We start from the raw sequence: 22,042 nt of genomic DNA, 5'->3' as shown, positions 1-22,042 counted from the left end.
CCTTCTTCAGAAATGGGGGAGGGGAAGGAGGTTCTGAAATAAATAGGGACAGAGGGGGAGGCGGATAGAAGATGGTTAGAGGAGAAGATGGGTGGAGAGGAGACAGACAGGTCAAAGAGGCGGGGATGGAGCCAGTAAAGGTGAGTTTAGATAGGGAGTTAGGGAGGAGATAGGTCAGTCCAGGGAGGACGGACAGGTCAAGGGGGCGGGACGAGGTTAGTAGGTAGGAGATGGGGGTGGGGCTTGAGGTGGGAGGAGGGAATAGGTGGGATAAAGGACAGGTTAGGGAGGCGGGGACAAGCTGGGCTGGTTTTGGGATGCGGTAGGGGGAGGGGAGATTTTGAAGCTTGTGAAGTCCACATTGATACCATTGGGCTGCAGGGTTCCCAAGTGGAATATGAGGTGCTGTTCCTGCAACCTTCAGGTGGCATCGTTGTGGCACTGCAGGAGGCCCAGGATGGACATGTCGTCTGAGGAATGGGAGGGGGAGTTGAAATGGTTCGCAACTGGGAGGTGCAGTTGTTTAGTGCGAACCGAGCGTAGGTGTTCTGCAAAGCGGTCCCCAAGCCTCCGCTTGGTTTCCCTGATGTAGAGGATGTGCAGCTGAACATCTGCTTGATGTGGAAAGTCTTCTTTGGGCCTGGGATGGGGGTGAGGGGGGAGGTGTAAGGGCAGGTGTAGTACTTCCTGTGGATGCAGGGAAAAGTGCCAGGTGTGGTGGGGCTGGAGGGGAGTGTGGAGCGGACAAGGGAGTCCCAGAGAGAGTGGTCCCTCCGGAAGGCAGACAAGGGTGGGGAGGGAAAAATGTCTTTGGAGGTGGGGTTGGATTGCAGATGGCGGAAGTGTCGGAGGATGATGCGTTGGATCCGGAGGTTGGTGGGGTGGTACGTGAGGACGAGGGGGATGCTGTTTCGGTTGTTATTGCGGGGAGGGGGTGTGAGGGATGAGTTGTGGGAAATGCGGGAGACATGGTCAAGGGCATTCTCGACCACTGACGGGGAGGATGTTGCAGTCCTTAAAAAACGAGGACATCGGAGATATACGGGAGTGGAATGCCTCATCCTGGGAGCAGATGCAGCGGAGGCGAAGGAATTGGGAATAGGGGATGGCATTTTTGCAGGAAAGTGGGTGGGAGGAGGTGTATTCTAGGTAGCTGTGGGAGTCAATGGGCTTGAAATGGATATCAGTTTCCAGGTGGTTGCCAGAGATGAAAACAGAGGTCCAGGAAGGAGAGAGAGATATCAGAGATGGTCCAGGTGAACTTAAGGTTGGGGTGGAAGGTGTTGGTGAAGTGGATGAACTGTTCGAGCTCCTCGCGGTTTGAGGTTTGAGGGGATAGATTGAAAATGTTGGGACTGTTCTCCTCACAGAAAAAAATGCTGACAGGAGATTTGATAGAGATTTTCAAAATCACGGGCAGACTGAATAAACTAAACATGTTCCCACTCGTAAAAGGAAGGACGTGAGTATAGAATTAAAACGATGTGCAAATGAACCAAGGGTGATGTGAGAAAAACTTTTTCACATAGCAACTAGTTAAGAAATGGAACGCACTGCCTGGAAATATGGTGGAGGCAGGTTCAATTGAGGCATTCAAAAGGATATTTAATGATTATTTGGATAGTAATGACGTGCAGGAAATGGCAGAACACTGGATAATAAGAACCTGTGCAGGTACGACAAGCCGAATGGACCTCCTTCTGTGCTGGCTGGGACATTTTTTTTGCTGGAGCGTAGGAGGTTGAGGGGTGACCTTATAGAGGTTTACCAAATAATGAGGGGGGATAGATAAGGTGAATAGGTCTTTTCCCTGAGGTAGAGGACTTCAAAACTAGAGGATGTATTTTTAAGGTGAGAAGAGAAAGATTTAAAAAGGAACCTGACAGCAATTTTTTCACACAGAGGGTAGTTCAAATTTGGAATGAACTGCCAGAGGAAGTGATAGATGAAGGTACAGTTACACGTCAAAAAGATATTTGGGCAGGTACATTAATAGGACAGGTTTAGAGGGATATGGGCCAAACACAGGCAAGTGGGACTAGTTTAGTTTGGGTAACTTGGTCCACAAGGCCAAATTGGACCTAAGGGTCTGTTTTTGTACTGTATGACTATGACTCTACAATAATTCTGTGATTCTGAGTCAAAATACATTTTCTGCAGTACACATTGGAATGACTATCTATGACTGCTGGAAAAATACATTTTAGGGTTTCATAGACTGTAGTCAGACAGCTATTCCAAAACACTAAAGGATGCTTCAGAGATAAAACCCACTGAAGATGATGCACATCACAGGGAACCGAGGCCTTAATTGAATCCTGATATTTTGCACTGTATCATATATGTTGCCAGAGAATCATTCTTTGAATCATATCAATGAGGGAACTGGAGGCTTTTGTTTGAAAGGATCTTCAGAGGGAATTGAATATTGCTCAGATACCCACTGCTGGAGAAACTAAAGAGGAATGCAGTTGTATGTCAATCTGCAAAAAAATGCCCCTCCTTATGCTTGTACCAGGAAATCGGGCCAGTTTGTAAGTGCTCTTGTGGCATGCAAAGTGAGTTTATGTTTGTTTCCATATAAGGAGTGGGTGATATCAGTTCTTTTTTCTGAGGAGCATGATTCACTCTGTTTGGCTTTGTCACTCACATGTCCATTGGAATCCATTCTCCATTGGTTTAGAGAATGGCTCATTTTCAAACTCAGACACAGGCAATTCTGCCAAATGGGTATGTGCCACTGTCAATATGAGCCACTTCATGCCTTCCTTCATTGAGCCCCATCTCCATATCCTTTGATGTTCCTTCCACTGCCATGTATTTATTCAGTTTCTCCTCAAATACATCAACGCACTTCATCTCAACTACTGTTTGTGGCGCGCTTATATTAGTAACTACAGTGTCAAACCCTTCTCCTGTGTCCCCAGCTGTGAGCACCTACACACTGGATCCCCTCCCCCACCATGAATCCAGCATAGGCAGCTGCACACTGAACCCCCTCAGACCCAGTGTCAGCATCTACACAATGATCCCTTGGATCCATTCTGGCACCAGCATACTGATCCCCTGAATTAACTCTTACCCTGACCCTCGCTCAATCCAGAGGGTGTGTGTGTCTTCATACTGTCCCACTGTATCTAGTATGAGCGCTTTCACATCCACAACCTGAATCCAGTGTGTATTTTCACACTGACCTACTTGATCCAGTGTGAGTGCTTTCATAGTTATACACTGAATCCAGTTTGAACAGGCCCTGCCTCAGCAGAACCCACATGCGCCAACTGGGGAATGATGTGAGGCAGTACCAGTCACAAGCAATGCTGAAATACCAAACGGCCCCTGATGTACTGAAATTCAGACTCTACAGTACAATACCAGATGTTGGCCATCCTAATCTCCAGTAAGACTATGCCTATGTATTTGAAACTCATAGGTCTTTTAACCTTTGGAAGAGAACACTATTGCATGATAATTTGTAAGAATTCATTCATCTGTGTGGATGTCGCTGGCCAGCCAGCATTTATTGCCCAACCCCAATTTCCCTTGAGAAGATGTTGGCAAGTTGCCTTCTTAAATCACAACAGTCCATGTGCAGTAGTAGACCCACAATGCTCTTAGACAGGGAATTCCAATATTTTCATCCCAGCAACACTGAAGAACAGCAATATATTTAAGTCAGTATGGTGTGTGGCTTGGAGGGGAAGTTGTAGGGCATGGAGTTCTCATGTATCTGCTGTCCTTGTCCTTCTAGGTGAAAGTGGGTGTAGATTTGAAAGATGCAGTCTAAGGATCTTCAAGGAAATTCAGCAGGGCATCTTATAGATAGTACAAACTGCTGCCACCAAGTGTTGGTGGTGGAAGAGGTGGATGCTTATGCATGCAGTGCCAATCATGCAGGCTGCTTTGTCCTGGATGCTGTCAAGCTTCTTGAATGTTGTTGGAGCTGCACCGATCAATCAAACTCCTGATTCGTGCCTTGTAGATGATGAACAGGCTTTAGGGAGTCAGGTGAGTTACTCACTGCAGTATTCCCAGCCTCTGATCAGCTCTTAAAGCCTCTGTGTTTGTGTAGCGAATCCAGTTGAGTTTATGCTCAATGGTAACCCCCAGGATGTTGATAGTGGGTGATTCAGTGATGGTAACAACATTCAATATCAAGGGCCATTGATTACCTTGAACTGGAGATGGTCGTTGCCTTGCATTTGTGTGGTGCAAATGTTATATGCCATGTGTCAGCCCTCGCCTGGATATTGTTCAGATCTTGTTGCATTTGAACATGGACTGCAGCATTGAACTTGATGATTGGTTTAAAAAATGAAATACTGTTAAACCTTTTCATCATGCACACATCAGTACAGAATTGTAAGAACGTCAAATCTCAGAGGTAACAACAATTTATACTGTGACGAGAGGGTACTGATTAGTCAATGTCTTGCCATGGGGATAACTGCAGGTAATGGCTGTCCCCCAAGCTCCTGTTGGGAGATAAAGTTGTAATGAGTGGGCATGTTCTTTCTGTTTTCTCTGTTTACAGCATGCAGATAAATGTGGGCTCTAACATGCATTAGTGAGCTACACTGACAGCTGGACTGTTCAGTTTAAAACTGGTTGTTAAGCGAAATTTGTAGTATAGTCGGGATTATTTACCAAGTGTTATACAATTGTGAAATCACATCTAAATTCAGACATTATGTTCTGAGTTTTGCAAGCATTGGTTGGTTAAGTAAAGTCAGTACATTGCCTGTCCCAAATGACCAAAGACACTTTGATATATTTCACCAGTCACTGGGGTATACAGCCTACATACTCTCATCTTAGCAATGCTGACATTTCGTATTCTCACAATCCTGTCCTGATGAATTATTATTTCATATCTCCAGCATTGAGTATTTCACCATAAATCATCATTATATCCTGACATAGCAACACCGCTCAAATGATTTGTGTGCCATGTGCGAACACCCAATTATCTGAAAAAGAATATTTCTTTCAAAAGCAAGCAGTATTGTATGATGTCCATTTTTGTAACAAATCAGAATGAAAAAATCTTCAAATTAGTTAAACGTTAAGAAAGAACTTGTTAAATTAGTCACTTATTGCAAATAAATGGTGTGATACTTTTAATCCATTTTTTAACAAAGAATACAAACACATGTACACTGCAAATCTCTTGTCGAGAAAATAATTTGAAAATGAACAGGAATAGAAACTTTTGGATTGTGCTACTACCATTCAACACTTTAAAAAACTGACCATTCATGAAAAAACATGCACAAATTTATGACATTTTTATTTATTATATTCTTCCAGTACAATGAAAACATGTCAATTATTAAAATAAATTACGTTTTTTTTTAAACAAAGTATATCTGTTTCTAGTTTTTATAGTTGAGAATACCTAAAGGCCACATAACCCCAGATGACATAAACTTGAGAGCACAAGTTAATAATCCCTATTTTTCTTAAATACAAGACCAAAGTTGTTGAGATGAATGTCCATATGTCTTAACTCATTCACCAAGACAAGATCATGCTTTTACTTGATTTTTTTGAAGAATCAGATATTTACAGGGATTTACAGTACACAAGGTATTCAATGTGGTATGTTTCAACATGAACGGTCACTGACAATCACTTCTGTACAAATTAAAATCTTCAGGGGTTTCCTGTTAAAAGGTTTAGTATACAATATAGTACATACACCCAGAAAAACCAGCAGAAACAAGTCAATCGATCTCTTAAATTGTGTTTTTTCTAATTCACAACATCAAAAGGAAGATATAATTTCTGAGGTAATTACTTATTGTGTAACATCACAAGCATGTTTTCTTTGTGGGTATCTCTTAATCTCTCTGCAATTCCAATTGAGAATTATCATATCACCATTGAGTACCATCTGCTGAAATTAGGTCATCAAGTACCATTTCCTTGTCATGATAAAAGAGTGTTAAAATATTAAAATATTGAATTCCACATTTCAGATTAAGGCCAACGTGGGGTTTTTTGGGTTACCTCCTCTTCTCTGCAACCTGCTCCACATCCTAACAGCCCCCGGACTCTCCTAGTAGTTCATGGTCCTTTCATGTTTTCTGGAGGTGGCGCCCGTAAAGCTTGTGTGCAGGCGGAGGCTTCACAATATCCAGGAATCCCTGCACGACCAGGTGGACCAGGGATACCAGGCTGACCACTCTTTCCAGGTAAGCCCCTAGAACCATCACGACCGTCTCTACCAAAGCTATTTTTCCCAGGCTCCCCTGTAACACCGGAAAGCAATGAGATGATCAATACTGCATGCAGAGTACCAACAGATTGCTAACCTTTGGCATTCCATCCTGATTGGTTTACTTCTTAAATGCTCCTTCACTATTTCCTCTAATGGGAAATCAAGATCAAGGACCTTAAACCTAGAGCTCATCCATTCTGCAGGAGCACTTTTATCATGTGATGGGTCGTGCAGATCTTCATTCCGTCATGCTATTGTAGATGCTGGGGGACAACTGAAGTTTTCTAAACAAAGACTGACAAATTTTGGAAACAAACACAGAGAATGCTGCAGAACCTCATCAGGTCTGGCAGCATTTGTCTAGCGAAATACAGAGTTAACATTTCGAGTCCGGTATGACTTCTTCAGAACTCTTAATTCTCAAGGGCAATTACAGATGAGAAATAAATTCTGCTCCATAGAGTGAAGCCGATGTCCCATCAGTAAATTTAAAAAATGGATTTATATTATACAGAATGATCCATGTAGAGCAAATGAAATTGTAAAATTAATTCCTTTATTCTATTTGTCAAACTGTTATGATGACATTTACCTGCTTCTTTTAATAGACAGGAGGTAGATTCAAAAGTGATGATAATCTGTGATCCTTCCCCATTATACTAAACTGACAACACTGGACATTTTGATATGACTGCACAAGGTGGATCCCATAAAAAGGGAATGACCTAGTCATGGTATCTTTAAAAAATGGTCTCAACTTTCTTACTTGTCTATGAAGAACACAAAAGACAATCACAGAGAAAAACTGTCTTCAAATCTTTATAACCCCAAAAAGAAAGTAATAAAGTGAAGCCACTTGAGATGCTAGAATTGTTTTCCCATACCTGGTTGACCTTGTTGTCCTGGCAACCCCCTGGGTCCTCTTCCAGGAAATCCTCTATCACCTTTTTCTCCTTGTTCACCTGCATAGAAATTCATGTTGGATAAGAATATGGACCTAGTGAGGAAACTGTCATTACAGACAAAACATACAAGTTTAAAAACAGAACAAGCTTAAAATATGTTTTCAATCTTAGAGTGGGTATACCGTGCTACTACCAGGTAGCAGTAATAATCTTCATTTGCTTTCTGTAATTTGACAGAACTAGTTGGAGTTGAAAAAGAATTACAATGTAGAACAAGGTAAAGAAGTGACTGCAGCTTAATGACACTATGATTAGGTTTTCAAAACTTGTAGATTATGTGATGAAGGGAAGTTAGAAAGATAGGTATAGTTCAAAGAAAGTGGAAGAACAGAGCTTGGCAATTATTTCAAGATGACATACATTAGGATGTTCTTGGAGACATCAGTATTACACCAACTACTCTAAGCTATAGCGCTTATTCTAAAAAGTTCTTTGCCAATCCAAAATCTTCTATTGTTGATATGTTTGAATAAAAAACAACACTGTAATATGTCAATCTTGCAGAAACATGTCTGATTACCGTGCTGTTTTGTTCAATCTTACCTTTTTGTCCTTTATAACCAATTATACCAGCTGGACCTTTGAGGCCAGTAAGACCACGAGGCCCTGGTTGTCCAGGGAAGCCATTTTCTCCAGCTGGTCCTGGGGGCCCTGGGGGTCCAGGACGTCCTGGCAAACCCATGATACCAGTTTCAGGTCTCCTAAGGCTGGCAGCCAAATGAGCCAAGTGTTCTAAAGGAGAATACAAATTTGTAAGTTGCCCAAAATCAACAAAGTACACAATACCGATAAGAAGAATTAAAGGTATATCATATTTTTGGCACATAATTTCTTAGCATAACACCATTGTATTACATAGAATATACAGCACAGAAACAGACCAGTCAGCCCAATTAGTCCATGTTCATGGTCCAATGAGCCTCCTCTCATCCCTTTTCATCTAATCGTATCAGTATATTCTTCTAATCTCATTCCCTCATTTCTATCTAATATTCTTTGAACATAACACTGGTATCCATTTTAACTACTCACCAAGTGCTAAGTTATACCTTATGCTGGAATTAGTATATCTAATTTTTTTCTGTATTCAATTTCAAAATCTCAATGCATTCAGATCTTAGTTTTCAATATAGGGATTCTTTTCTGGTAACAAAACATTATGATAGCAGAATAACGGTATTTAGTTAGCTGTAAAGAGAAACATGCTGTCAAAGATTTCCATCTTACACTCCAGAACAAATGCAAGAATGCCAAATTTCAAACAATAGCAACAAGCTATGGTACAGGAGAAAACAGTGCTCAAGTTGACTGTGGTTGATCGAGGAGCAAGAAACAGGGAACTGAGGATCATCAAGATCCTTGTTAATTCAAAAAAAGGTTCAATGTTTGAACATATTCTTTTTGTTTACAGAGAATTGGTTGTCACTATAGCTATTAACACACACAAAAGTCTTTAGCAAACACTGCCCAACTGCATAATCACATCAAACATGAAAGAGTTTGTTTTGGGTTTTGCAAGTGCAAACTACTGTTATGAACAACATGGAGCAATAATTAAAGAACATTTTGGTGATTTGATCAGTCAATCATTCAGACGTAACTGGCATAGCAATGGCGCTGAATTCATAGACAATGCTGATTAATTGTATGGCAGGCAGAACATCTTTTGGTTATGATAGTAGACTCCTGTGAGTGGAAAATACCAATTTGGCATTCTTGTGTTTGTCCTGATAAGTGAAAGAAGTCACATGACACCAGGTTATACTCCAACAGGTTTATTTGGAATCAGACAAGCTTTTGAAGCACAGTCCCTTTGTCAGGTGCAGCTGACGACAGGGCTGCGCTCTAAAAGCTTGTCTGATTCCAAATAAATTTGTTGGACTATAACCTATTGTCTTATGACTTCTGACTTTGTCCACCCTAGTCCAGCACCTCCACATCACTCATAATTGAAAGATGGAAAACTTTGGCAAAAAACTGTTTCTCCTTTCAGCAAATAAGTTAATTATGTAAAAATTTCACGGAGGTATTTTCTTTGTGTTATGTTTTTATTTATTTCTCATTTCTGATATTAGCAATCTAATTATATGGAAGATAATCAGCACGGCTTTGTCAAAAGGAAGTCATGCCTAACAAATCTGGTGGAATTTTAAGGAGATGGATGGTGGTAGGGCAGTTGATGTAGTTCGTATGGATTTCAGCAAGGCCTTTAACAAGGTCCCACATGTGAAACTGATAAAGAACGGGATAGGATCCAGGATAACTCTGCAAAGTTATGTGCCAAAAATATGACATGCCTTTAATTCTTCTTATTGATCCAAAATTGGTTTACTGATAGGAGAAAGAGAGTGGTGATAGAAGGCTGCATGTGTGACTAGAGTTTAATCTGCTTCAGCACACCATAGGAATCAGTGTTGGGTTTCTTATTGTTTGTGATCTTCATAAATGATGTAAATGAATGTGGGAGGAACGATAAGTAAGTTTGCTGATGACACTGAGATTAGCTGGGTGGTTGACAGTGAGAAGAAAGGTTTTGGGGCTACATGAGGATATAAACGGATTGATCAGATGGACAGATCAATGACATATGGAACTTAACAGATAAATGTGAGGTGATTCACTTTGGAAGAAGTCACAAGAAAAGGGAATACTCAATGAATGGCAAGACACGAGGAAGCTCAGAGGAACAAAGGGATTTTGGGGTGCATATCAGAGATCCCTGAAGGCAGCAGGACAGGTTAACAGGGGATCAAGAAGGTATATAGGATGCTATCCTTAATCAGTTGTGGCACAGATTGTAAGAGCAGGGAGGTCATCTTAGAGCTGTACAGAACTTTGGTTAGGCCACAGCTCCAGTATTGTGTGCAATAAGAACGATGCTATTGAACAGTGGAGTGGCCGTAGAGGAGATTCACCAGCATGTTGAGTGGTATGGAGCATTTTAGCTATGAAGAGAGGGTAGATAGGTTGTTTTCTTTGGAACAGAGTAGGTTGAGGCGGAACCCAATAGAGATGCATAAGACTATGAGGAGCATGGACATGGTGAATAGAAAGCAGCTGTACCCCTTAGTTTAAGGGTCAATAACAAGGAAGCATAATTTTAAAAAGAAAGTCAGGAGGTTTAGTGGGATTTGAGGAAAAGGGTTTTCACCAAGAGGGTGCTGGGGGTCTGGAACACTGCCTGGTATTTGAGGCAGGAAAATTCACTTGAAGTGTTATAACATTCAAAACTATGGGCCTCGTGTGGAAAAGTGGGAATAGTATAGATAGAAGTTTATTTTTGGCAGTACAGACATGATGGGCTGAAGGTCCTCTTCCATATTGTATGATTCGATGATTAAACCATGAGGAATTAGGTTAGCTATTGTGTATTTTCACATAAAATTGTACAAGTAATATAGATTTGAGAATCACAAGTTTAATTTCTGAATCTGTGGATAACACCATAATGGGGGATTTCAATGTTTAGGAGGACTGCAGCAAATTAAAGGAAGACATTAATAAGTATAAGGAATGGGTGTATACATTGGCAAATGAACTTTGTGAGGTGGTGCTTTCTGCTTCAGAGAATGTGGAAGCCTCATACTTCTTGAAAAGCAAATTCAAAATGGAGTATCAAAAATGGAATGATCTGGGACTACACCTACACAAATCGGTAAAAGTAACAATGTGAGTTAATAAGATTGCAAAAATTGCAAATGATCCACTGTGGTTCAACAGACTTTTTAGAATCCCTGCTGTGTGGAAACAGGCCATTCAGCTCATCAAGTTCACACCAACCCTCTGAAGAGCATCCTATCCAGATGTCTCCCTGTAACCTTGCATTTTCCATCGCTAACCCACCTATGGGGCAATTTAGAATGGCCAATCAACTTAACCTGCACCTGTGGGAGGAAACCCATGCAGACATGGGTTGAAAGTGCAAACTCCACACAGTCGCCCAAGGGTGAAACCAAACCCGGGTCCCTGGCACTGTAAGGCAGCAATGCTAACCACTGAGCCACCGTCCCACCCCTCTCAAAAATTCAAAGCCATCAGAGATTATGAGAATAGTGAGGAAAAATGACACTGTTCCAGAAGATCAGCCATGATCTGTTTAAATGGTGGAGCAGGCTGGAGGTGTCGAAGGTCTACTCTGTCCCTATTTCCTATGCTCCCATTTACCTATAATACAGTTCCAGAGAGACAGAATTCAAAAACTAACAAGTTTGCATTAAATTCCTATCAAACTTTATCCATGGCAATAAAAAGAATATTCAGAAAATGGAGAGGCTGCAGAAGGATATGTTAATGTGGCACTGTAACTGTAAAGAAAAAATCACAGTTAATGTTTCGAGTCCGGTGACCCTTCCTCAGAATTGTGATAGTGGAAGGATGCTTGACGGACTGGGGGCTGTTACGAGTGGTGTGCCTAATGGGTTGGTACTGGGCCCGTTGCTGTTTTATATCTATATCAATGATTTGGATGAGAATGTACAAGGCATGATTAGTAAGTTTGCAAATGATACTAAAATAGGCGGTATCATGGACAGTGAGGTAGGTTGCCAGAAATTGCAGCAGGATCTTGATCAGCTGGGGAAGTGGGCTGAGAAATGGCAAATTCAGTTTAATATAGATAAGTGTGAGGTGTTGCGTTTTGGAAAGTCAAATCAAGGTATGAGTTTCATGGTGATTGGTAGGGCCTTAAGGAGTGTAGTAGAACAGAGGAACCTTGGAGTGCAGGTACATGGTTCTCTGAAAGGTAGAAAGGGCGGTGAAGGAGGTATTTCGCACACTGGCCTTCATCAGCCAGGACATTACATACAGAAGTAGGGAAGTTATGTTACAGTTGCACAGGACGTTGGTGAGGCCACACTTGGGAGTGTTGTTGGTGAGGCCACACTTGGGGGTTCAGTTTTGGTCACCTTGCTATAGGAAGGATATTATTAAATGGCAAAGAGTGCAGAAGAAATTTACAAGTACGTTGCCAGGACTCAAGGGACTGAGTTATAGGGAGCTATAGGGATTCTCTTCCAGGCATGCCCACCTTGAAAAAGTTCTGCTCCTATCTCCAACAGGATTTCCATTCCAATCTTTCTTCTTGCCCATCCGTTCTGAGGAAGGGTCACCAGACCCGAAACATTAACTCTGTTTTTTCCTTCACAGATGCTGCCAGACCGGCTGAGTTATAGGGAGAGGTTGGGCAAGCTAGGGCATTTTTCTTTAGAGCATAGGAGACTGAGGAGAGATCTTATAGAAATGTATAAGATCCTGAGAGGCATGGATAGGGTGAATGCACTCAGTCTTTTTCCCAGGGTTGGGGAATCAAGGACTAGAGGGCATCAGTTTAAGGTAAGAGGGGAAAGAATAAATGGGAATCTGAGGGGCAACTTTTTTACACAGAGGGTGGTACGCATATGGAATGAGCTGCCACCAGATGTGGTTGAGGAGGGTACATTAACAACATTTAAAAGGCATTTGGACAAATACATGGGTAGGAAAGGTTTAGAAGGATATGGGGCAAGTGCAGGGAAATAGGGTTAACGTGGATGGACATTTTGGTCGGTATGGACCCATTTATGCCAAAGGGCCTGTCTCCGTACTGTAGGACTCCATGATTCTATGACTGAGAGATACTAAGACTCTATGACTTCTGTGCTATAAATTTATTGCAACCAATACTACCAGGACAGATTATCTGATCACTGATCACATATTTATAACCTTTCAGTACGCAAAACAGGATTGATCAATGGCCTCATAATAAAGGCACCCCATGGTAACAGTAATCATAAAATGACTCAATAAAAACTGAAAGAATTTCAGATGTTGGAAATCAGAAACAAAATAAAATTGCTGGAAAGGTTCAGCAGGGCTGTTAGCATCCATCGAGAGAAATCAGAGTTAACGTTTCGAATTCAGTGGCCCTACCTCAGAACTGACTTCTGAGGAAGAGTCACCGAACCCACTGAACAGATGCTGCCAGACCTGCTGAGCCTTTCCAACAATTTCAGTTTTTGTTTCTGATAACATGACTGAATTTTTCATTCAGTTTGTGGGTCAAAAGGGTAGGTCTAAGACAAGTTTTTAACTTAAATTAGCACAATTATGAACTTGAACTGGCTAAAGTGAACTGGGAAGTAGAGGTAGGCACTTCAGCCCAACTTGTCTATCACTTATCTATGCCCCTCATGATTTTATAAACCTCTAAGGTCACACCTCAGGCTCTTACGCTCCAGGAAAAGTCCCAGCCTCTCCTTATAACTCAAACCTTCTAGTCTCAGTAACATCCTTGTAAATCTTTTTTTGGCACCCTTTCCGGTTTTGTACACAATACTCCAAATGTGGCCTCACTGATGTCTTGTACAGTCATAACATGAAACCCCAACTCCTGTACTCAACGCTCTGACTGATAAAGGCAAACACGAAAATGCCTTCTTCACCACCCTGTCCATCTGTAATGCCACTTTCAAGGAACTATGTATCTGCACCCCTAGGTCTCTCTGTTTGGCAACACTCTCCAGGGCCCTACCGTTACCTGTGTAAGTCCTCCCCTAGTTTTCTTACCAAAATGCAACACGTCACATTTATTTACATTAAAATCCATCTGGCTTTCCTCAGAACACTGGCCAAATTGATCGACATCCCATTGTACTCTTAGATAACATTCTTCACTGTCCGCTATACCATCAATTTTGGTATCATCCATGAATGTGCTAACGATGTGTCTTATATTCTCATGCAAATCGTTTATATTAAAGTGACAAACAATAGTGGACTCAGCACTGATCCTTGTGGCACACCACTGGTCACAGGCCTCCAGTCTGAATAACAACCCTCCACCACCATCCTCCATCTTCTACCATCAAGCCAAGTTTGTATCCAAGTGGCTAGCCCTTCCTGGATCCCATGTGATCAAACCTTACTAACCAGTCTACTATGCAGTACCATGTTGAACACCTTGTTAAAGTCCATGTAGACAATGTCCACCACTCAGTCTTCATATATCTTCTTGATCATTTCTTCAAAAAACTCAATCAAATTTGTGAGACATGATTTCCCACGCAGAAAGCCATGCTGACTATTCCTAACCAGTCCTTGCCCCTTTCCAAATGCATGCAGATCCTGTTTCTCAGAATCCCCTCCAACAACTTGCCCATCACTGACTTTGGCTCACAGGTCTGTGGTTCCACCTTCCAGTCTTCTGGCACCTCACTTGTGGCTGTCGAAGATACAAATACCTCTGCTAGGGGCCCTACACTTTCTTCCCTAGCTTCCCACAGTATCCTGGGTTACACTTAATCAGGTCCTGGAGATTTATCTACCTAGGATATACTTGATCCAGTCCTGGGGATTTATCTACCTTTATGCATTTTAAGACCTCCAGCACCTCCTCTGCTGTAATGTGGACTCCTTTCAAGACATCATTATTTATTTCCCAGAGTTCCCTAGCTTCCATGTCTTTCTCTATGGTAAATACGGATGAAAAATATTCATTTAGGATCTCATCCATCTCCTATGGCTCCACACATAGAGATTCTCATTGATCTTTAAGGGACTCTATTCTTGCCAAGTTACCCTTTTGTCCTTAATATACCTGTAGAATCTCTTTGGATTCTCCTTTATCTGCTAAAGCTGTCTCATGTCCCCATTTTGCACTCCTAATTTCCCTCTTAAGTGTATTCCTACACTCACTATACACCTGAAGGAATTCACTTGATCCCAGCTATCCACACTCAATGTATGCCTCGTTCTTTTCCTTGACCAGAGCCTCAATATCTCTCGTCACCCAGTGTTCACTACTCCTGCTAGCCTTGCTCTCCACACTAATAAGAACATGCTGACTCTGCACTCTCATTGTCTCGCTTTTGAAAGCCTCCCACTTGCCAGACATTCCTTTACTTGCAAAAAGCCTCTCCCAATCAACTTTTGAAATTTCCTGTCTAATACGATCAAAATTGGCCTTGCCTCGTCTATCCTTCCTATAGCATCCGTATTCTGGAACATTGTACTACCAATCCTGTCGCTTCCTCTGCTGTATTTCTGTAATAGGTATGATAGCCAACATTTGAATAATTTATTGGAAATCTTTGAGGAAGTAACAAACAATGTGATAAATGAAGGAATTAGTGCTAGGGCCTCAACTATTTATAATTTATCTCAATTTCAATGAACGAACTGAAGGTATCGTTGGTAACCTTGCTGATGACAACAAGTAGGAAGATTGTAAAGAGGACATAAGAGGAAGTCTGCAAAGGGATAATATATCGCCTAATCACTTGTTGTACCTACATACTAACAGTTTGTGATTCATACATCAGGGCTCCCAGATTCCATGTACCCCAGAGTTCTGGGATCTCTCTCCATTTGAATAGTATACACCTTTTCTATTGACAAGTTCTTGTTAAATACATATTATGCTACATCTACAAAATTTTTGTCTACTCCTTTCTTAATTGGGATGTGGGTATTGCTAGCTGGGCCAACATTCATTGCCCTTGAGAAAGTGGTGGTGAGCTGCATTCTTGAACCACTGCAGTCTATTTGGTGTAGGTACATCCAAAATACTGTTAGAGAGGGAATTCCAGGATTTCATCCCATTGACAATGAAGGAATGGCGATATATTTCCAAATCAGAATGGTGAGTGTCTTCAAGGGGAACATGCATCTGCTGCCCTCGTCCTTCTAGATGGAACTGGTTGTGGGTTCGCAAACAGCTTTCAAAGGAGACTTGGTGAATTTCTGCAGTACATCTTGTAGATGCTACTGAGCATCAGGGTGGAGGGAGTGAATGTTATGGATGTGGTGCCAATCACGAGTACTGCTTTATCCTGGATGGTGTCAAGCTTCTTGAATGTTATTGGAGCTATACCCATCCTGGCCAGTGGGGAGTATTCCATACCTTAGGGATGGTGGATATAGAAACATTGAATCCTTACAGTGCAGAGAGAGGCTATTCAGCCCATTAAGTCTGCGACAACCCTCCAAACAGCATCCCACCCAGACTCAGACCCAACCCCACACTCTATTCCCATCACCATGCATTAACAATATCTAATCCAACAAGCCTGCCCTTCTTTGGACACTACAGGGCAATTTAGCATGACCAACCCACCTAACCTGCACCTCTTTAGTCTGGGGCGGAGATCAGAGCCCCCGGTGAGAATGCGCAAATTCCACACAGTCACCCAAGGCTGGAATTGAACCTGGGTCCCTGGAGCTATGAGGCAGCAGTGCTAACCACTGTACTACCAATATACTTTGAGGAATCAGGAGGTGTGTTACTCATTGCAGGATTCTTAGCTTCTGACCTGTTCTTGTAGCCACATTATTTGTACGGCTAGTCCAGTTCAGTTTCTGGTCAATAGTAACCCCCAGGATATTGATAGTGGTGGATTTAGTAATGGCAATGATATTGAACATCAAGTGGCAGTGGTTAAATTGTCTTTTATTGAAGATGGTAATTTTCTGATACTTGTGGTGCAAATGTTACTTGTTGCTTGAGAACGCAAACCTGGAAATTGTCTAGATCTTGCTGAATTTGGACATGGACTGCTTCACTATCTGAGGAAACGCAAATGGTACTGAACATTGTGCAGTCATCAGTGAACATCCCTAGCTCTGATGGAGGAAAGGTCATTGATAAAGCAGCTAAACATTTTGAGTCTGAAATGACTCTTCAATTCTAAAGAAATGTCATATATCGGACTCAAAGTTTAATGCTCCTGAATTGACTATGGACTGGAATCTGTGAAATAGCAAGAACTGCAGATGCTGGACTCATCCTGATGAAGGGTGTAAACCTGAAATCTCGACTTTCCTGCTCCTCTGATGCTGTCTGACCTGTGGTGTTCCTCCAGCTCCACCCTGGAACCTGTAATGCTGGGGAACTCTGGTGGAAGCTGAGATTGGATCACCCATTTCTGGCTGAAGATGCTGTGAATGTTTCAGCCTTATCTTTTGCACTCTTGTAGATCTGAATATCTGGGCTCCACCTCCAGTGAGTTGTTTAATTGCCCAGCACCATGTGGCAGGACTGCAGAGCTTAGCTTAGAACTGATCTGCTGGATGTGGAATCGCTTAGCTCTGTCTATTACTTGCTGTTTTCCCTGTTAAGTACATGGGTAGTTCTGTTTTGTAGCTTCACCAGGTTGACGCCTTATTTTTTGTATGTCTGGTACTGCTCCTGGTACTCTTCCTGCATTCTCCACTGAGATCCAAAGTTGATCCCCTAGCTTGATGATAATGCTCGAGTGTGGGACTATGCCTGGCGATGAGTTGGCAGATTGTGTTACTACTTATGGCCTACAGTGCCACATAGATGCCCAGCCTTGAGTTGCTAGATCTGTTCAAAATTTATTCTGTTTTGCACAGAATACTGATCTCACCCTAATCTATTCTGAGATTATGCTTTCTGGCCCTAGACTTGTCCACAGGGGCAACAACTTTTCCATATCTACCTTGTCAAGTTCTCTAAGAAACTTGTATGTTTCAAAAGGTCACCTCTGATTCTTCTATATTCCTAAGACTACAGGCCCAAACTATTCAACCTCTCCTCATAAGACAATGCTTCCATTACTGGTTTCAGCCTACTGAACCTCCTCTGGACTGCCTTCAATGCTACTATATCTTTCCTTACCTAAGGAGCCTAAAACCACTCACAATAGTCCAGCAGTGGTCTGACAAGTGCCTTGTACTGTTTTAGCAAAACCTCCCCACTTTGATACTCCATCGCCTTTGAAGTAAAGGCCAACATTTCATATGTTACGGTATACATTCTGTGTATATTTCAAGTTAGTTATCGTATATCATTCTGTGTATATTGCAAGTTATTTGTGGTATATTAACCTGTCTAAAGTCTGGATGAGTTAGGTTATAAAAAAGGGTTGAAGTGAGGAACCACAGTGGATTAACTGGAATTTGGTTACTTTTTATGTTTTAAAAATTCTGCATTTTACTTCAGAATAGCAGATCATGGAAATACATTTCAGTGTGAGGGTGAAGTTCTCACCTTGCATTACTCTCATGCACACTTGTCGAATGTGTTGGTCTGTTGGCTCCTTGCCCTAGGAAAGGTCAGTTCAAAAGAAGGATCAGAAAAAAGCTAGAACAAAACTCAAAACTTAAGTAAATGTGATAATGCCTTGAAGTATGATGAAACCTAAAATGGTTTTCATAATTACAGGTGGACCCTGTCTCCCAGGTAGGCCCGGAAGTCCGCGGTCTCCTTGTAAGCCCTGTACTCCGTTAGCACCACGGGGACCCTGTACACCTGGCAGACCACGAATCCCTTCTTTACCATGAAGTCCAACCTCACCAGGTTTGCCAATCTGAAAGATTGAAATGAAAAAAAAAATCAGAATTGGTGAACAGTTCAAAGTACAAATTCTATTCTCTTGACAGAAGTCTCTAACATTTTCTCACTGTACTTTCACTGTACTGAAATCAGCATCACCTCACTTTTGGCGTGTGTGATTACTAATAATACTTTCCTGATCTCTACAGCCTTTACACTTTCAAGGTGGAGTGCTGGTGTTGGACTGCAGTGGACAATGGCAGAAATCACACAACAACAGTTGAGAGTCTAACAGGTTTATTTGAAAACGCCTTCAGGTGTTAGTGAGAGAGACAGTATCACAGACAGAATTTATAAGTAAAAGATCAAAGGGTCACACCACTGATCAGAATGTGTTAAACAAACTTGAGATGCTGTTAAATCTTCAATCAGTGAGAAGGTTTTAATTGATTAATATGTATATGTAAATCCCCAAGTTCCTTACGAGTCTCTGTGCTGAGAGAACTGAAGGTTTTATCAGTGTAAAGAAGAGGTGACATTTTAGGTCAGAAAATGCATGTTAGGTGTGAGGCCCTGTTTGGACTCTGTTTTTGTTTTGGTTTGGAGTCATACTGGTTTTATTTTTAAACTAGAAATTTATAAAACGCCACATTGACTGACTGACTATCTAAAAATTACGTGCTTTGTGAATAAAATAGAATGTATTTGCAAATACGAATTCACCCCATAGATTCTCGAGTGTGTGTGTGTGTGTGTGTGCGCGCGCGCACGCGCGCACATGCCCATGTGCATTTGCGGGAGAGACAGTGTGTGCATGTGTATGGGAGAGAGAATGTGTGTTCGTGTGTGTGTAGGTGAGAGACACTGTGTGTGCGTGTGTATGTAGAAGAGAGAAAGAGAGAATGTGCGTGAGGGAGACAGAGAAAGAGTGAGAGAGAGAATGTGTGTGTGTGTGTGTGTGTGTGTGTTTGTGTGTGCGCGCGCTTGAGAGACAGTGTATTAAAGAGAGAATCTCTGTGAGTGTGTGTGTGCATGTGTCTGAGAGAGTATGTCTGTATGTATGCATGTGTGTGACAGTGTATAGTGTGGTCACCTATAGTGCAACATGAACCCAAGATCCTGGTTGAGGCAGGCACACAATCTCTCTCTCTCTCACAGAGGCACACACTCTCCACTCCCTCCACCAAACACACACACACACACACACACACACACACACACACACACACACACACTTTCTCCTTCAGAGGCACACACTCTCTCCCCCAACCACACCCCACATACACACACACACACACACATTCAATCTCTCTCTCCCCCTCACAGAGGCACACACTCTCCCACACACAGATCCTCTCTCATACACACACTGTCTCTCAAGCACACACACGCATTCTCTCTCTCAATCTACCATGCACAGACACATACTGTCTCTCTCTCTCATGCACGCGCACACACACACACTCTCACATGCACGTGCGCACATACTTTCTCTCGCGGGGGCACCCACATACACTCTCTCTCTTGCGCGCGCACACTCGCTCTCTCACACCGCACGCATAGACTCTCTCTCGCGCACACATAATCTCACTCTGTTGTGCACACACACTCACTCTTGTACACGCACATACACACACACACACTCTTTCTCGTGCGTGCACACTCTCGTTCTCATGCACGCGCGCACACACACACACACTCTCTTGCTCTCTCATGCACGCGCGCGCACACACACTCTCTTGCTCTCCCACGCGCGTGCGCACACACACTCTCGCCTGCACGCACACACACACTACCCCTCCTGCGCGCACGCGTGCACACACTCCCTCCTGTGCGCGCGCGCGCGCACACTCTCATGCGCGTGCACACACACTCACTCTCATGCATTCAAACACACACTCTCGCGCATTCACACACGCTCTCGTGTGTGCATGCACACACTGTCTTTCACTTGCACACACACACACTCTTGCGTGCACACACTTTCTCTTGCACACACATGCACACACACTCTCGTGCACACACTCACTCTTGCATGCACGCACACATTCTCTCTCTTGCACGCACACACAAACACATGCACATGCTCTCTCACGCCGCATGCACACACTCCCTCTCACTTGCACACACACACTCTTGCATGCATACACTTTCTCTCGCACACACATGCACACACACTCTTGCATGCACGCACACATTCTCTCTCTTGCACGCACATGCTCTTTCACGCCGCATGCACAAACTCTTTCTCACGCAACCACACACACACTCGTTCTCATGCACACACACACACACACTAGCTCTCGCGCACACACACACTCTCTTGCTCTCTCTTGCATGCGCGTGCGTGCACACACACTGTCCCACTCGTGTGCACACACATTCTTTCACGTGCGCGTGCACGCACTCTCACACTCACGCCCACACTGTCTCTTCTGCATGCGCACACACTCTCATGTACGAACACATTCTCTCTCCCGCACACACACCCACACGCAAACACTCTCACACACACACACACACACACACACACACTCTCACGCACAAATACATTCTCTCCCTCATGCACACACTCTGTGAGCATGCATGAGGCAAAAAACCGCATGTGCACACTCTCTTTCACATGCGTGCGCACACACACACCCTCCCTCAGGTGCGAGCAAACACACACACGCACTCTTTTGCGTGTGCGTGCACACACCCTCTCTCGCGCATGCGCAGACACACACTGTCCCTCTCGCGCGCATGCACACACACACACTTTCTCTCGTGTGCACACACACATTCTTTCGCACCCACATGCACACACTCTCTCCTCGTGCATGCGCACACACATTCTCTCTCCCTCACAGAGGCACACACTCTCCTCTCCCGCCCCCAACACACTCACTCTTTCTCCCTCAGAGGCACACACTCTCTCCCCCTCCCCACCCCAACCCCACACACACACACACACACACACACACATACACACACACACACACACTCTCCCTCTCACAGATCCTCTCTCATATACGCACTGTCTCTCAATTACACACACACGTTCTCTCTCTCACTCTACCATGCACATACACATACTCTCTCTCTCGTGCGCGTGCACGCACACACTCTCTCATGCATGCACGCATACACTTTCTCTTGCGGGGGCACCCACACAAGCTCTCTCTTGCATGCGTGCACACACTTTCTCTTGCGCACGCGCACACATTCTGTCGTGCACACACAATCTCTCTCACGCGCGCGCACACACTCTCAAGCGCACACACTCTCGCTGTCATGCATGCAAACACACACACTCTCTCGCACACACACACACACTCTCTCACGTGCACACACACACACACTCTCTCACGTGCACACACACACACTCTCTCACGTGCACACACACACACACTCGCGCATGCACGCACACATACAATCTCACTCTCATGCACACACACATGCTCTCTTGCACTGCGCACACAGACTCTCTCTTATGCATGTACAATCTCACTCTCTCACGCACGCACACACACACTCGCTCTTGTGCACACACACACACTCTCTCTCACGCGCACACACAAGCTCTCTTGCTCTCTC

General features: G+C 43.2%; 1 protein-coding gene across 1 annotated transcript in view; it reads right to left on the bottom strand.

The window, feature by feature from the left end:
* Positions 1 to 5,327: 5,327 nt before the first annotated feature.
* LOC109914978 (collagen alpha-1(IX) chain-like) overlaps positions 5,328 to 22,042 on the bottom strand; it is a 137,475-nt gene continuing 120,760 nt past the window's right edge. Inside the window, exons 28-32 of the mRNA XM_048597344.1 lie at positions 18,351 to 18,497; positions 18,179 to 18,233; positions 7,732 to 7,920; positions 7,108 to 7,185; positions 5,328 to 6,254 (exon numbers count right to left, since the gene is read on the bottom strand). Coding sequence (XP_048453301.1) covers positions 6,070 to 6,254; positions 7,108 to 7,185; positions 7,732 to 7,920; positions 18,179 to 18,233; positions 18,351 to 18,497 — 654 coding nt within the window. The 3' untranslated portion in view covers positions 5,328 to 6,069. The remainder of the gene's footprint in view (positions 6,255 to 7,107; positions 7,186 to 7,731; positions 7,921 to 18,178; positions 18,234 to 18,350; positions 18,498 to 22,042) is intronic.

Source organism: Rhincodon typus, chromosome 5 (genome assembly GCF_021869965.1).
Source record: "Rhincodon typus isolate 14 chromosome 5, sRhiTyp1.1, whole genome shotgun sequence".
NCBI classification, from domain to species: Eukaryota; Metazoa; Chordata; class Chondrichthyes; order Orectolobiformes; family Rhincodontidae; genus Rhincodon; species Rhincodon typus.
This window is presented reverse-complemented; position numbering and strand designations above follow the sequence as displayed.